Below are 15,287 nucleotides of genomic sequence, written 5' to 3'. Positions count from 1 at the left end.
AATGATATAGTTACTAATGGTTCAATTCGTTCCTCTCAAAGGGCCATGAAAGGAGAAAAGTCATCAAGAATGTGGCTGCTAACGAGAGGAGGGCATCACTTCTGGAAGAGGTAACATAATCTGTCTATATGACTATGACACATTTTTTTAATATAAATAAGCTTCCTTTGTGGCATTATATTCTTCAACCTTCGTAAAATTAATTCATTCATGGAACGATAGCCACAGGTTTATTATCCACTGGCTATCAAGTGCTGCCCTCGTAAATCAATCTGACTTTTGGCGAACTCGTGGACACTACCCTGTGCCCTTTCTGTGCATTTTGTTGACTTACCTTCGTAATTATACAGATCAAAGTAATTCGCTTGATTTAAATGCTCAATTTAACTGGTAAAAAGATGGGTAATCGACCGTATATTTTGCTTCCAATCTGTACTTTGTTTATTTCTTTGTTATTTTATTGAGTTTTAAAGCAAATCCTATAAATAAATCGATATTTCAGAATCGAACTTCACACTTGGTGTGATAGACGGCTCTGATCGCTTATCACTTGTTTTGCTCATTGTAAGGGTGACTTTCTGACCTTTCTCAATGAAGACCAAATTCCTCCAAAAGATGAAGTCTGGAGATTTTTTAAATATCTACTGAAGAATGCTTTTTCCCATGAATCTTTCGACCTACGAGTCTTCAAATTGATAAAAATGTCCCACATGAAACAACAGCAGTTCATTTCGTCATGCAAATAGCAAAAGTAGTCTATCTGAATATAAGAGCTTTGTACTTGTTAGTGTCGTGTAACGTTCGTAAGCAGATGACATAATACGATCGATAAACGTTTAATTATCGATTTGCTAATATCTTAGTGAGTGAGTGAGTGACACATTTGCATATTCAGATCCTTCACACTGAATAACTCGTTTCTACGATTCGCGTATCCACGAGTTAAAAAATGATAAATAATGTACGCCGGCAGCTTTCAATCGGCTTTGTTGAACGTTTGTAATGTCAAGAACGTTTTTGTACTCTAGTTTTTATCTAACGATTGAAAAAATTCCATGAAAGTCATGTAATTTTTGCTTGAACTGTCTTTATAGATTCAGTTTGCCAAGAATGTGATTTTACCATCAAACGATGACAAAGAAAGGAATGAAAATGCTTTCCACCGACGTCATTTGATCAAGGAACGATCATCTAGTCATAGAACCTCTTTGTTGGATAATATCACCATGGCGATGGAAGTGCTACTTGGTGCCATCGAAACATCTGTTTGAGGTACTCAATCTTTGTTTCCGTGTTTTGAACATTATAGCTTCACATTAAATAAGACGTCTTAAGCTTCGAGCTATAAAAATGAAAATTCCAAAAAAATATTGAACCGATTTGTTCATTTTCAATAATTATGAAAGCCAGAAATGTGCATCAATTAGGCTTCGTTTTACATGCACTTTCAACTCAAGTACAACACACCAGAATCTTAGTCTTTTGTCTTTCTGCGTACAACTGACATAGGTTTTGGAATACCAGTTTAAAAAATAAATATTATTAATTAATAAGTTTGATACCTATTTTTATGATTTTTATGTATTTTGAAATTCCAGAAGGTGTACTGTTCAGTTTAACTGTGGAAGCTAAGAAAAGAGGCACTGATATTACCACAAGAAAAACTCAGAACTTTATATATTTTTTAATGAGTGCGTGCATGCGTGCATGCGGGTGTGCGGGTGAGAGAGAGAGAGAGAGAGAGAGAGAGAGAGAGAGAGAGAGAGAGAGAGAGAGAGAGAGAGAGAGAGAGAGAGTAGAGAGACAGTAGAGAGACAGTAGAGAGAGAGTAGAGAGAGTAGAGAAACAGGAAACATGCAGATATGCTGGTGAGGAATACAGAATTTCCCTAATTCATAAAACCCTGGTTGTTAAAAAATATAGATTCTCTTTAAGAATAAAGTCTGTTGAAAACGTATTATTTCTTATTATTTTATTTATTCTTTAGCACTTTTTGTCAAAAGCTAGTTTTCTTGAGTTTAAGCATTTCAAAATAACAGATTATAATTATAGCAGTAATGTTTCGATTTTTTCTTTTGATATTTTAGTTACTCGATTAAGAGTTTTGATTTCACGGTAATTTTCAAAAAACAAAAACAAAAACAAAAAAAACAAAAACAAAAAACGAAAAACGAAAAACGAAAAACAATAAACAAAAAACAAAAAACAAAAAAACAAAAAAACAAAAAAACAAAAACAAAAACAAAAACAAAAAACAAAAAAACAAAAAATAAATAAATAAATAAATAAAAAAAACAAACAAAAAACTTTCAAATTCAATTTTTTTTTAATGAAGTCTTCATTTATGAATCCATACAGTTCCAAAACTAAATTTGATTTAAAACACTTTTATTAAATGTGGTTCATATTTGAAATCATTTTAACCCGATAGTAAATTGATGTATACCCCAAAACATGCTCACATAATAATACAAAAAATATGAATAAATATGATATAATATTTGTTGAAGTATGGTACGGATGGAATTTTTTTGTCTCAAAATGCTACAGTTGCCCTAATAAGTCCCCATTTGTCTGATACAGTTAAAGTTTAGAATTTGGTTTGACTAAATTTCAAATGCTATATACAGTAAACAAGGTGCTTATTTGTATACCAGAATGATGAAATAGGGGATGATATTACACTCTATTACTTCCGAACAAATGTTTCAAATCAATTCGAAGCATTGGTCAATAGACCTTTCCCGAATTCGCTTGACTGGTCACGAAACAATGGTTTCAAGTCGAGGTTGAACTTGATGAATAAAAGAATCAAGTTTAGTCCCGATTTCAAACCATTGTTTTGTGGTCAGTCAAGCGAATTTGGGATAAGTCTATTCGATGAATATTATAGAAACTGGCGCCCAAAAGCGAATAGAGTGTAACTCTGATATCTGCTATTGTCTTTATCGACACTCTCAGTGATAAACGATGCCTCCCCCTCCTAGTTCCGTGCATCAACAAGCGCCGCTTTCGTTTGTTATTTTGATCTCGTTTTTGGTGATCTAAACAACAAACGGAAAGAGCGCGCGCGCGCTAGTTGATGCAGGGGAGTAGGGTAAGACGAAATTTAAACTGCATCCAAGATACAATTAGAGGAGATTTCGTACTACTGTCGGATGGTATGGACGTGTTCCTTGACCGTGACGCTTTCCAAACATATGCCTTTTAATAGGATAATAGTGATTTGGTGTTCTGTTATTGGTTCATATATCGCCACTTCCATGCCGTATTCGTGCTGTGTACCATACCGTGTTACAGTCATGTACGAAATCTAAATTCTGTGTAGAATAAGCATGTGTTCCAGTGAAGGTCCGTGGAATTAATTTCAAAGTGTTCGTATTATCATAGTTGTGTATTCTATACTTGGTAAATATTTTGACACTGAAATGATTTTAACCCCGAGTAATTAGACTGTAATCACAAGTGATATTTTACGAACTGGAAAAAGTCCAATCATACAGACCAATCAGAGCAAAATGAAAATAAAATGAATTGATGAATTTCGAAGCACTGTGGGCGCACTTGTTTACATTGTAACATCTGACTCGAAGACCGTGTAACCCTGAAATAATAATAGTATTAATATTATCAATTAATGGTTTGCAAGCATTCCCAATAGAGTTAAAAGACAAAAGCATGGCGGCCATGTTGGTGCCGTTAACAATGGATGCTAATAAGAAATCTTTCGTTAAATAGCATCAACGATTCCCCGAGAGGCCGCGATGACGTAGCGTGCAATCTAAGAATTGACTTGGTTTTGAACATTGAATATTACGCGCACTGATTCTACTGCAATTTCATTTCCTCCAAAGTTTAAAGATGTCATTTTTGGTCCCTATGCTTTGCTAATACTAGTACCTATTAACATATTATCATTTAACAAAAGAATTATCAATGACATTACAATGAAGTAATTATTTTGTTATAAACAACCAACATGGCCGCTGTGTCTTTTGTTATTTGGCAGGCAATTGCACTCACAGGTCAAGGTCAATTGCTGGGGCAAGGTCACGTGACGTGTTAGTACAAGTCGCCCATTCCTATAAGACTCACCTCTTTACGTATAAATTGCTTGTTGGTGAAGTGTATGTAATATATCATTGGAAGAGGTACCAATTTGTTGAAAAATCCTTTAAAAAATTACGACCAAGAACATATTAAGTTTGATTTTATCTTTTTTAATTACTATTTTATCAGACATCTCTCGGCCAATGCCCTCCAGTAGACCCCTTGCAGTACTTTGGAATGCAGCTCAATCTGAGCGGGGACAAAACAATAGGTTCCAATTCTCAGGAGATTGAAATTCTTTTGTTTTATACCTCAGATCGAGCTGCTTTGACGTCACATGCAAGGGGTCTATTGAGAGATGGAAATGGAGTATCATAGTAGACGTTTTGGACTAATTTGTATACAAAGCATGAAGTTTTTCGCTTATGTCTAGCATATCAATAGCTCTCAGTGACCCATGCTTGGAACACGAGCTTGATTAGTATTTTAGAAAGGCCAATCACGTAGTTGGTGACTCGAGGTACTCTATCGATGAAGGGGCTTTTGGAGGCACTACATACGAGTTTTAACTATTCACCACGTTTTATCCAGTATAAATGTATTTGGCCCAATAACAAAATAACCAAAACTTGCAATTTTGATTATCGAACTCACCGTTGACATTGTTGGTAATTTGACTGTTGTGGGTTTTTAAAACTGGTAAAACAAGGGACTTGATTTCCTAAAATGAAATTTAGAGCGATTAAAGAAAGGCAACGTATATATTATTATAATGATATATCCGTCAAACGAAAAAAGAAGAAGAAGAAAAAACACACAATATATAAAACACGCAAATATAAATCATAGGTATTAACGTTCATAAAAATAATATCCAAATTCCCGGCCAATTCTAGGAGTGCTACCACACGACTAAAAAATCCTCGAGATGTAAATAGCTATGAAACATGCAGCCGTGATGTTGTTAAAAAAAGCTAAGTTAATGAGCAATGATTTGCTATCTTCAACCAACAAGGCGGCGTTGACGTAACATACACCCAAAGATTAGTGCAGTTTTCGTATGACTGTGAAAAGCTCAGTGCCGTAAGCGTGACGTGCCGTGACCGTGATACTTTCTAGAATTTTAATTGGCTGATTTTTTTCACGCGCAATATGATTGGCCTAAAACTCCCGTGATCTTGGCGTGACCGTGTCCGCGCCGTGTTTATGTCATGTTCCGGGTATTTGATTGGATGGAGAGTAAATTCTCGTGCAGTGTGATTTGTCTGACGTATCCCTTGCTGTGTCACGACCGTGTTCGTGCCGTGAACTTTTCACAGTCATACGAAAACTGCACTAGAACTATTTTCTTTTCTTTACGCGTAGCCTTGTAAGAAGAAAATCAAAGATTTTTGTTTTTAAGAGGTTTGAAAGCGAATTAATTATGAAGAACTTCGAAGAACTAAGTAAACTTGTTTCACTCACCTCTGGAATATCTTTGGTAAAGAACAGTTGGAACCTGAAACGTAAAATATAGTTTGTTGCTATATAAATTGTGTTATAAAGTCCATTTTCTCTATCTTCTTCTTGCCCAAGTGGGTGCCACGTGATTGCGTGATTGTCATACAATTTTACTTTTATTTTCTGGGCAATGTTCTGAGTGGGCAACGTAGCTTTGGTATTCCCCGATAGATAACAAAATCGGAAGGCATTTCACAGGAATTGTAAGTTTTTCTAAGTTTTACAAGCGATATATATATATATATATAAGTAACCATAAACATTTCTGCAACTTTATATATATATATATATATATATATATATATATATACAGCCAATTGCAAAAATTATGGCCGTTTCAAATATAAGTACAAGTATATCGAACGTATATCAGACAGGGCGGGATATCTTTCTTGATATTTTTTTCACAAAGCCCTAGTGATAGACAACTCGAAAAAAATATCAGGGATGATATCCCATAATTTTTGATATGCTTTTGATATACTTGTATATATATTGGAAGCAGCCATAATTTTTGCAAAAGGCTGTATACATATATATATATATGTCTTTTGTTCCTCTATTGTTTCGTCTCTCGAGAACAGAAGACATATATATATCTGAAGTTACAGTTACAGTTACAGTTATTTTGGATAGGTGTGTATATATATATATACACTCGATTGCAGAAACGTTGTAGTATACATTTATACATATATCTAATTTATTCAGTATATTTAATGATATGCAAAACAGAAAAATCGCTTTATTTATTGTTTGTTTCATTCAAAGACTGTCAAAATATTTTTTTCTTGTCTATTAGATCGTACAGATTATAAATCAGTTGTTTTTAAGCGCTGAAAATGGTTATTTTGCATATGCATCTCATTAGGTATTTGTATAAATGTATAAATGCATGCTACAACGTTTCTGCAATCGAGTGTATATATATATATATATATATATATATAATTGCTTGGTTGCTTGGTATTAGGTATTACACTTGGTAAATAACAAAACACCTATTGACTGAAAGTTCTGCAAAGCTGTGTGCATTGTGGTCGCTTGACGGCGATGTTACTTCAGCGTTGCGCTTCTCGTGGCCACAAAACACAAAGTGTCCCTCAATCCCAGTCAATAAGTGTTATGTAACCATGTGGCTTTTGAATCGAAGTAGGCGGGCATAGTCACAATGTCACAAACCTGAGGTTCTTTACTTTTCCTGAGATATCCTTTTCTTCTTTCTCCAGATAGAAATCACAAGTCATTTCCTATTTTAAAGAAATAAACGTACATTTGGTAAGTTATTATTAAAGCTAATGCAAACAAATTAACTACTCATTTACTACCACTTACATACTCTCATGCACACGTCTTCGTTTTGTTCAGTCAATGAGTACGAGCTGTCTAATTATTCTTATAAGGTAATCAGTATAAATTTGTAGTTGACTCGCGAAATCAAAAATCTTGCTGATGTTCACATGCAAAGCATAAATTCTTCGTTTTTGTACTTACCACTGGCACTAAGAATGTTTGAGAAGTTTCATCGACTGCAGACGTGGTAGTCAAATTTGCCTGCATCTTGAAGACAGCGAGTGAACTGTTGTCTGTTGTGTTGATCCGTGGTGGGCTGGTCACGTGAAGAGCAACTCGTAGTGGATCTAACAAATCTTTAGACTGTAGCCATATAAACATAAAGAGAACAATGCAAAAGATATAAAATATAAATGCATCCTATTTATTCCATAACCCAACTTACGCATACAGTATTTGTTAGCACACCAGCATGCAATGAAAGGCACTGCCAATCGATTAGAGAGCTTCTATTACTTAGTTAGCGAAGGACAATCATTGTCCGTCACGTGCTATCAACCAGAGAGTATTCTATTGCTTTGTATCGACCAGGGTGATGAATCTCATGAATCTCATTACCAGCCGTTAGTGAAGAGCAATAATTGTCCGTCACGTGCTATCAGCCAGAGAGTATTCTATTGCTTGGTATCAATCAGCTGAAGGGCAAACACTGATCCCTATTATTTGTTTTCAATTTTTCATGGACATGCTTATCGAATGCAAGACTGAACATGTAGTCTATCTATAGCAACCTATTATCATAAAATCATTCATTCAAACGTTCGGAGTTTTACCTGGATTTCAACCAGCTTCATGAGCCCAGCCTTGTAATACAAATCAGCCATGGAGTTGATGATTCGATCAGACAGCACGGCACTTATCATCTTGGATGGATTTGGGATGTACTTGATTTGATGAACTCCTCTTCCTCGGGAAGAATTATTGAGTTGGTAACAACTTGAGTTAATACCTCCCTGGCAAACACGACAAAAAGAAAAAATGTACGTCAGGGCTGTTGATTTTCTAATGAAGGATTGATAAGCTCTGCATTAATACACGTCTAATACTAACGTTGCAGTCCGTGAATTATTAATTATCATTTTTAATATTAGTAAATAACCATGAAAATCCGCATTAATTTTTTTCTTATTTCCTTTTTTTCTGTGTCTTTTTCGTTTCTTATTCTTTTTTGTATGTTTTTTCGGCCCCTTAATTTATTTTTACCACTAAAACAGACATAATCAGTAAAAAGAATAATACAACTTGGGTTGCATGAATTTGTTACACTTCTAACAATCAAAGAATTACCGGATTACACCATTATACTGGTGAATTAGAGAAATAGAATTAAATATTTTGTTACCTCCACCAAGACCTTAATGTAGCTTGTAAGAATCAAAGGCTGCTGCAAAATTGGAATTCTGATTTGTGCGCACTGGACACGACTGACGTTGTATCTTTCTAAAAGTGGGAATGCAATTGTTCGTATCAGTTCAGTATATTCAAGGGAGCAGTCATTATTTAGAGGTAGTGGCCGGTTGATACAAAAAAAAAAAACGCATATTTTACAACCGCCACTCCTCATGCGGGGCTCTTCCATGAGGTTCCCTCCACACACACTACCATTGCATTCTATATTTCCAACATACAAACACACAACTTACATGTTGCTTTTGAAGGAGGGAGGAAACCGGAGATCCCGAAAAAACCCTCATGGCAAGGGAGAGAACAACACATCCAACAAACTCAACTCACGTATGACACTGAGAGGTGAGCGGTAAATCACTACGCCATTCATGCTACCCATATAAAAGCTATACATGTCATGCTTTTTTTTTTCTTTTTCTCCGACTTCTCTCCATCTTTTTTCTCTTCCCTTTTTCTTCGTGCATGAGTGTGAATACTTCTTCACAGGATACCTTATGTGTTTAAAAAGTGTTTGAGAAGCTAGGTCACAATGCACTATATGTTTGCTATCTTTATTTGACTCCTCAGAACCTAAGAATTTCCCCGACACAGAATTTAATTACTATTAGCCATTTTGAGATTGAGAAAAATTGGGTCGATTTGGCATTGAATCGCAGTGCATTTTGGGGTTGTTTTAGGGTAAAAAACCGATGCTGTTTTGCAAGCATGCCAAAAACAGTCCCACAATGCCCTTCAATGCCAGCTCGACGCATTCTTCCCCTCAACCTCGGAATAGCTAATAGCAAAACTTATTAAGTTAGTATATAATATTGTGCTTTACCTGGATATAACGTTGTTAACATTTTCTCTCTCTTTTGGATAGCTTCATTGATCGAGGTACAGATCTAAAAAAAATTAAATCCGATAAGCCTAAACAATGAAGTTATGCGGCGGATTTTATAGTAATGCGGTTACTCGGGCTTCCCGTAAATGTCCAAGGTTGTGCAGAACGATCTTGCTTCCATCACAAATTGCCCTCTGGCTGGCTTTGAGTGAAAGCATATATGTACACGCACGTATAATTAACATATTCTGCTTGGCATTTGAAACCTAGTTCTAGTTAGTATAACAAAATAAGAAAGGAAAAGGCCCGCCATTGGACGTGTTTTGTGCATTCAAATTTTTACCTTTTTCCTGACGTCATTGTTAACGGAGCTTTTCACCAGAGAAACAAGCAGGTTGATGATAAAACTAATTGAAGAAGAAAATGAAAGCATTAGAAAGAGACACCTAAGTATACCATGTCCTGAAGTACATCAGCCAAGAGGTTAAGTGTTGAAACCCTTTATCAGTGATAATAAGAATCATACCTTGATCCACCTGTAAATTCTGGAGATGTGTCTTCTATCCAGTTTGAACATTTTCCATTTATCAAAATTGGTTTTCCATCAGCCCTAACACCTTTAAATATAAAAAAGGGGTACTGAAGACTTAGCTTATTGATAGAGTGGTTTCTAGTATGAGTATATAGGGAACGATACGTCAAATACGTAGATCTGCCATACCGTACGTTTCCGTAACCGTAACTACGCGTTTTGATTGTTTGAATTATTGGAAGATAATAATAATAATAATAATAATAATAATAATGATAATAATGATAATATTAATGGAACTTATATAGCGCACATATCAAAATTCATGGCGCTTCACAATAAGAAATAAAATAAATACCAGACGTATGTTACAATATTAATGAAATATCATAGTTCATTGATGTTCACTTTGAACTAAAGGAGAAGCCCCTTCAATGTTATGGCACGTCGTATGTCGTACGTGCTTTAAGCATTTCACTCATACGGAAGTCGCTTAAAAAAATAATTTTTTTCCCTTACCTACGGAGAGATATTTGGTGATCCAAACATTCTTCAATTTAACGACGTACGTTCCTCTTCCACTGCCGAGTCTTAAAACCACAAACAATATGGAATCGTCATAATCATTTACATTAATCGACATCGGCCGTTTTCAGCATCAAGCAAAATACATACGTATATAGAAATATGATTGAAATAGATTGGAATGTGATGTGAAAAAGGCAATCGCACTTAAAGTTATCGAGGGGAAAAAAATAGAAAATAGAAGCCGAAACAAAAAAATGATACCTGAGAAATACGTTACAGTGCGACTACATCAACCAAGGTCATCCTAGCAAATTTTAAATCAAATTCACAAATTATATTTTCAACGCTGCGTAACAGATGAATTAGAGAATTTTGGAGTTTAAACTGTTTTGTCTTGTTCACTCTTAATCATACACACACTCGTATAAAGTAAAATATATGATTTTAAAGAGGAAAATGTGGAAATTTGTATAAATTCTATTGTTTAAATACTCTACCGTGATTGGCTAATTTGTATGAAAATTTTCCTGGGTGCATTGGTTGGTGTAGTCGCACAGTAATTAGAGCTTACTAGTGATACGACTCGTGGAATGTTAATAATTGTAGCACGGACAGAGAGCATGGAGGTTTATAACATGTTTCATGTCGTCTGTGTATCTTAAATGAATACTACAGTGGAGAATTTTGCTATTATTCCAAGCATGCCTTTCGATCTCGGCTTCTATGTATACGTTTGAACCCGACAGTGATACGATTTTGCAATTGAGTGTATATTGAGTGTATATCATAATATAACATCATATTCATTCTCTATACTTACATGCCTCCATTATAATTATATTCACCAGCAACCTCAGCTGAGTCTATGTGTATTACCACCTTTATGAAGCCTTTTTGAAACTGGATTGAAGAAGTTCCCAAGGACACAGATCTGATCTTGGAACTGTGTAGAAACAAAAAAGAAGTTCATTACTATTATCATTATTCGGGTAATGGTGTTCTATTGCCAGTGTATCCTGACTCAGTGAACAACTAATAAGGTTTTTAAAGTCATGACAAATGGAGTGGCTCACGTCTGCTTTGAAAGTCGTTAGAGTCGAAAACAAATTGGAAAAAAATCTCATATACAAATCAGAAACCATAAAATCCGAAGAAAATTGGAGCCGTAAGTGTGATATGATCAAGTGCCAAAACGATGACAGTTGGACAAATGTAAACTATACTTTCGTGTTTTGTTTTCTGCTTTGAAGTGATACAAGAAGAAAGAAAAAAGCATGAGGAAAAGAAGAAGACAAAGAAAAAGAAAAAGAAAAAGAAAAAGAAAAAGAAAAAGAAAAAGAAAAAGAAAAAGAAAAAGAAAAAGAAAAAGAAAAGAAAAAGAAAAAGAAAAGAAAAAGAAAAAGAAAAAGAAAAAGAAAAAGAAAAAGAAAAAAGAGAAAAAAAGAAAAAGAACAAGAACAAGAAAAAGAAAAAGAAAAAGAAAAAGAAAAAGAAAAAAGAGAAAAAAAGAAAAAGAACAAGAACAAGAAAAAGAGAACAAGAAAAAGGAAAAGAAAAAAAGAGAAAGAAAATTTAAAAAAAGGAAAAAAGAAAAGGGGAAGACAAAGTAACATAACAAAGTAGGTACTTACTTTGCAAGAGACAGGCGGATAGTATTCCACCATATAGACTTGCTTATGCTTACAGGGGGGACCTTTTGACCTTCCATTGTGGATTTGGTCTTATTGACTAGAATGAGGTTCACTGAAAGACAAAGGAAAGAACTGAAATAAAACAGATAGCATACGAGGAGGGGATATATAAACGGAACAAACAACAAGAATAATAATAGTTATAGAAATTATAAAATATAAAATTTCATATTTGCTCTACTACAAAAGCTAAGAATGCCTTCATCGTGCAACGCAATGATATCAACCACTTGGCTGACCTCTAAAAGATCAATTATGATAATTGATCTTTTAGAGGTCAGCCAAGTTGTTGATATCAGTGCGTTGCACGATGAAGGCATTCTTAGCTTTTGTAGTAGATATAACAACTAGGAATTTGTAAATCACTCAACGTAGGTCCTGGTGTACATAGGAATAGTAAAACGAGAGTCTTAAAAGCAATTTTTTTACGGTAAAATTGTAACGTCAATGAACAAGTAGAGAATCAAACAATTAAAGACAAGTTATGAGGGGTTAATATACGAGTTGTTGATATACCATTTCTTACCATATTCTGCTCCTTTCATGGTGAAGTAGGCACCAACACTAGCCTTAGATGGAGGAGGCAAAGATGAACGAACTCCGTCAAAACAAACACCAAGAAAGACTAAACAAACTATCAGCCACATCCTGACCATGCTTGAGCAAACTTGTTAGAATAAGCAAAACTTCGATAGATCCAACGAGTCTTCTATTCCTGCAATTGTGAATTGAATAAGAAGGCGATTTTTCGCGATATTTATGGGCTTCTTGCAAGTCACGTTGTAGGCACTTTTCCAAATACTGGAGTTGGTGATGAATGATTCGTAGAGGAAAAAGAGCGGAAGAAAATATTAAAAGACGCGGGGTTTCCTTCTAATTGCCGAGCGTGTTTGATCATGTACTTAACCCTCAATTGGCCTCGGGTTTATTGTCGTCATTAATTGCCGTTTGAGTGAAACGAAATATGGTCATATCGATTTCATTTCTTGTTAAACAGCGATTTGAAGTGAACAACCCTCGGGGTCTGCGAAATTAGGCTTTGCTAGTTTATATCCCGAAATGGAAGTTAACGTTATCATAATAACTTCGAGGGTACCCCCTTTTTTCTTCTTTCCTTCTTTTTCTTTTTCTTTTCTTGCTTCTTTCCTTAATCTTATTCCTTTCATTCACGGCTTTCTTTGTCCTTTACTTTTGCTCTTCTTTTATTCCGGGTAGTGATCTCGCCTGTATGAGCCTAAATCAATATCATTATAATTAAAGTCTGCTGTAAACGGCTAGTGGTTTAATTATTTTCACAATAAACGAAACTAGGCGGTAAGTATATCAATTTAATAATATATCTAAAGGATAACAGCCCTATAGGCTAACCAAAGCTTTTGCAACTCAAATGATGTGAAAAAAGAGAGAAAATGTATAAACATTGACAACATTTTCATTTCCATATTTCAATGGAACACGCAAGGTCTGGATAGCTTAGTTACCCAAATTTACTTTGCTGGGAATTTTGTGAAACAGTCTAACCCCCACCCCCAAATTAAACAAACAAACAAATCCGTTTAACAGTTGATGGCGAGACTCCTTCAAAGAACACGCTTACCTCGAAAGTTAATTAGAACAAATACTTGCCTCAACTGATATAGAAGAAGATGAGACTTCGTCAAACCTGTTTTAACAGAAAAATTCCAGAAAATACTAAAGTCACTTTTAAAATCATTAATATACACGTGAGAAGAGGTAGTACTTAAGCAGTCATGTTATATTCCCAAGGGTCATTCGGTTAAATACATTTAGGGATTAACAAATGGTATTGCTGCTAAAATTGCGAGTTGTACTTATGTAGGAATTTGATACCTAATAACTGGGTTAAAGCGAATAAGGAAGTTTATTGTTGAACTGCTATTAACGAAAGCCATCGCTATATCCGGCTATCGACGCCATGATGGTCATCAAGCTTAACCAAATTAAAACATTCTGCAAGCAAAGTGTCTAAAAGAAAATCCAAAAATAAACTAATTAATTTCGACCTTGCTCACGACACTTTAGATTTATTGTGTAGTACATGCTTACCTCGAAAGTTAATTAGAATAAATACTTGCCTCAACAGATATGGAAGAGAAAAAAACTGCAAGCAAAGTGCCTAAAAGAAAATCCAAAATTCAACTAATTAATTTTGAGCTTGCTCACAACACTTTAGATTTATTCACGTATAAGTTTAAGGATTCATTGTTCATCATCATCGTCGTCGTATTCCTCTTTGGGCGCGTTTCCGGCATTATGGCGTTTCTTTTTTTAATAGGGTTGGGAATCATCTATTCTCGTACGTAGGATTCAACGTTATAGGGTTCCTTTATAGCTTTCTTTATTTGGTCCCTTCACTTCAAATTTTTTAGGCAATTGATAATTGCCATAATTGTTGTCCAAGCTTTCGGGTCATCGACCCAACATTGACATGTGTCAAAACAACATTCTTTTAAAAGTATAAAGCGTTTAGGGTGACGTTCAAGCAAATCTATAGTTTTGGAGTGAATGACATGCAGAGAAAGAATTGGCAAAAATGCCATTTTAAGGGTATTTCCGAGTCCTGCTTAACCAGGATTGGAAGCAAGTTGAAAAAATGTGAAATTACCTGAGCAGTGGGAATCGAGCTTCGAACTTCTTACTAAGCTTGCAGTGCGCTTGTTCGCCAGCTTTATACATCAGAAAAAATCTGTTAACATTTGGTCAGCTACGATTTCAAGCTCACGCCCCCTCATGTGAGCCCATACAAATTATGTCTCATGGATATTTTCTTAAAATAATGGCTATCTAGGCAAAAAACAGAAATCGATTCAGTTAATTCAACTATTCACGGATTGTATGATATGGTTTAGATTGAATTCCGTTGAAAAAAACCACCGTACTTTTTGAGTTGAATGTACGCTATTGGAAGTATTTTCAAGAGAAAATGCATGGCATAACCGGGGTCAAGCTAAAAAATCGTCTCTCCTTTATATAAAGCAGAACCTGTCAAAAAAACAGAAGTGGATTTAAAAACCCCGGGCTTTCCTGAACATTTTGGTATATAATGCATAGGAATTTGTTAAAATTTAGAACCGTATTTTTGCTGATTTTATAAGCTCATACTATTTGTTGGCCTATACATTCGCCTCTTATGTTTTCTTAGTACAGTAGTTCGCGAAGAACAGAAGATTTATAGGGTCATTTAGGATGTTTCGTCACGCAGTTTACTTGTGCTATATAACTTTACTTTTAAGAACAACCTTTTGCTTTGGAAAGAGAGGAAAAAGACCGAAAACTGCAAATATTCCAAATGTATGGGCAATTTTTCCAATGAAAAGTAAAAACTATATATATATTCAATTTACTAACCTAAACTAAATAAGAGCCGAACCAACTAACAAAT

General features: G+C 34.9%; 1 protein-coding gene across 1 annotated transcript; it reads right to left on the bottom strand.

Annotated features, from left to right (window-relative positions):
• Positions 1 to 2,402: 2,402 nt before the first annotated feature.
• On the bottom strand, positions 2,403 to 12,610 carry LOC116303358 (uncharacterized). The gene is made up of 15 exons (XM_031712886.2): positions 12,411 to 12,610; positions 11,825 to 11,936; positions 11,014 to 11,136; positions 10,185 to 10,255; positions 9,660 to 9,750; positions 9,477 to 9,540; positions 9,131 to 9,194; positions 8,246 to 8,343; positions 7,677 to 7,856; positions 7,045 to 7,206; positions 6,733 to 6,800; positions 5,515 to 5,548; positions 4,705 to 4,771; positions 4,096 to 4,172; positions 2,403 to 3,604 (listed from the first exon to the last, which is right to left on the bottom strand). The coding sequence occupies exons 1-15, from the start codon at positions 12,538 to 12,540 to the stop codon at positions 3,569 to 3,571; spliced, it is 1,377 nt and encodes a 458-aa protein (XP_031568746.1). The 5' UTR covers positions 12,541 to 12,610; the 3' UTR covers positions 2,403 to 3,568.
• Positions 12,611 to 15,287: the final 2,677 nt, after the last annotated feature.

Source organism: Actinia tenebrosa, unplaced genomic scaffold (genome assembly GCF_029948245.1).
Source record: "Actinia tenebrosa isolate PJP-AT-01 unplaced genomic scaffold, QUT_ActTen_1.0 PGA_scaffold12__29_contigs__length_12842862, whole genome shotgun sequence".
Lineage (NCBI taxonomy): Eukaryota > Metazoa > Cnidaria > Anthozoa > Actiniaria > Actiniidae > Actinia > Actinia tenebrosa.
Note: the sequence above shows the minus strand (reverse complement) of the source record. Positions and strands in the feature narration are given on the sequence as shown.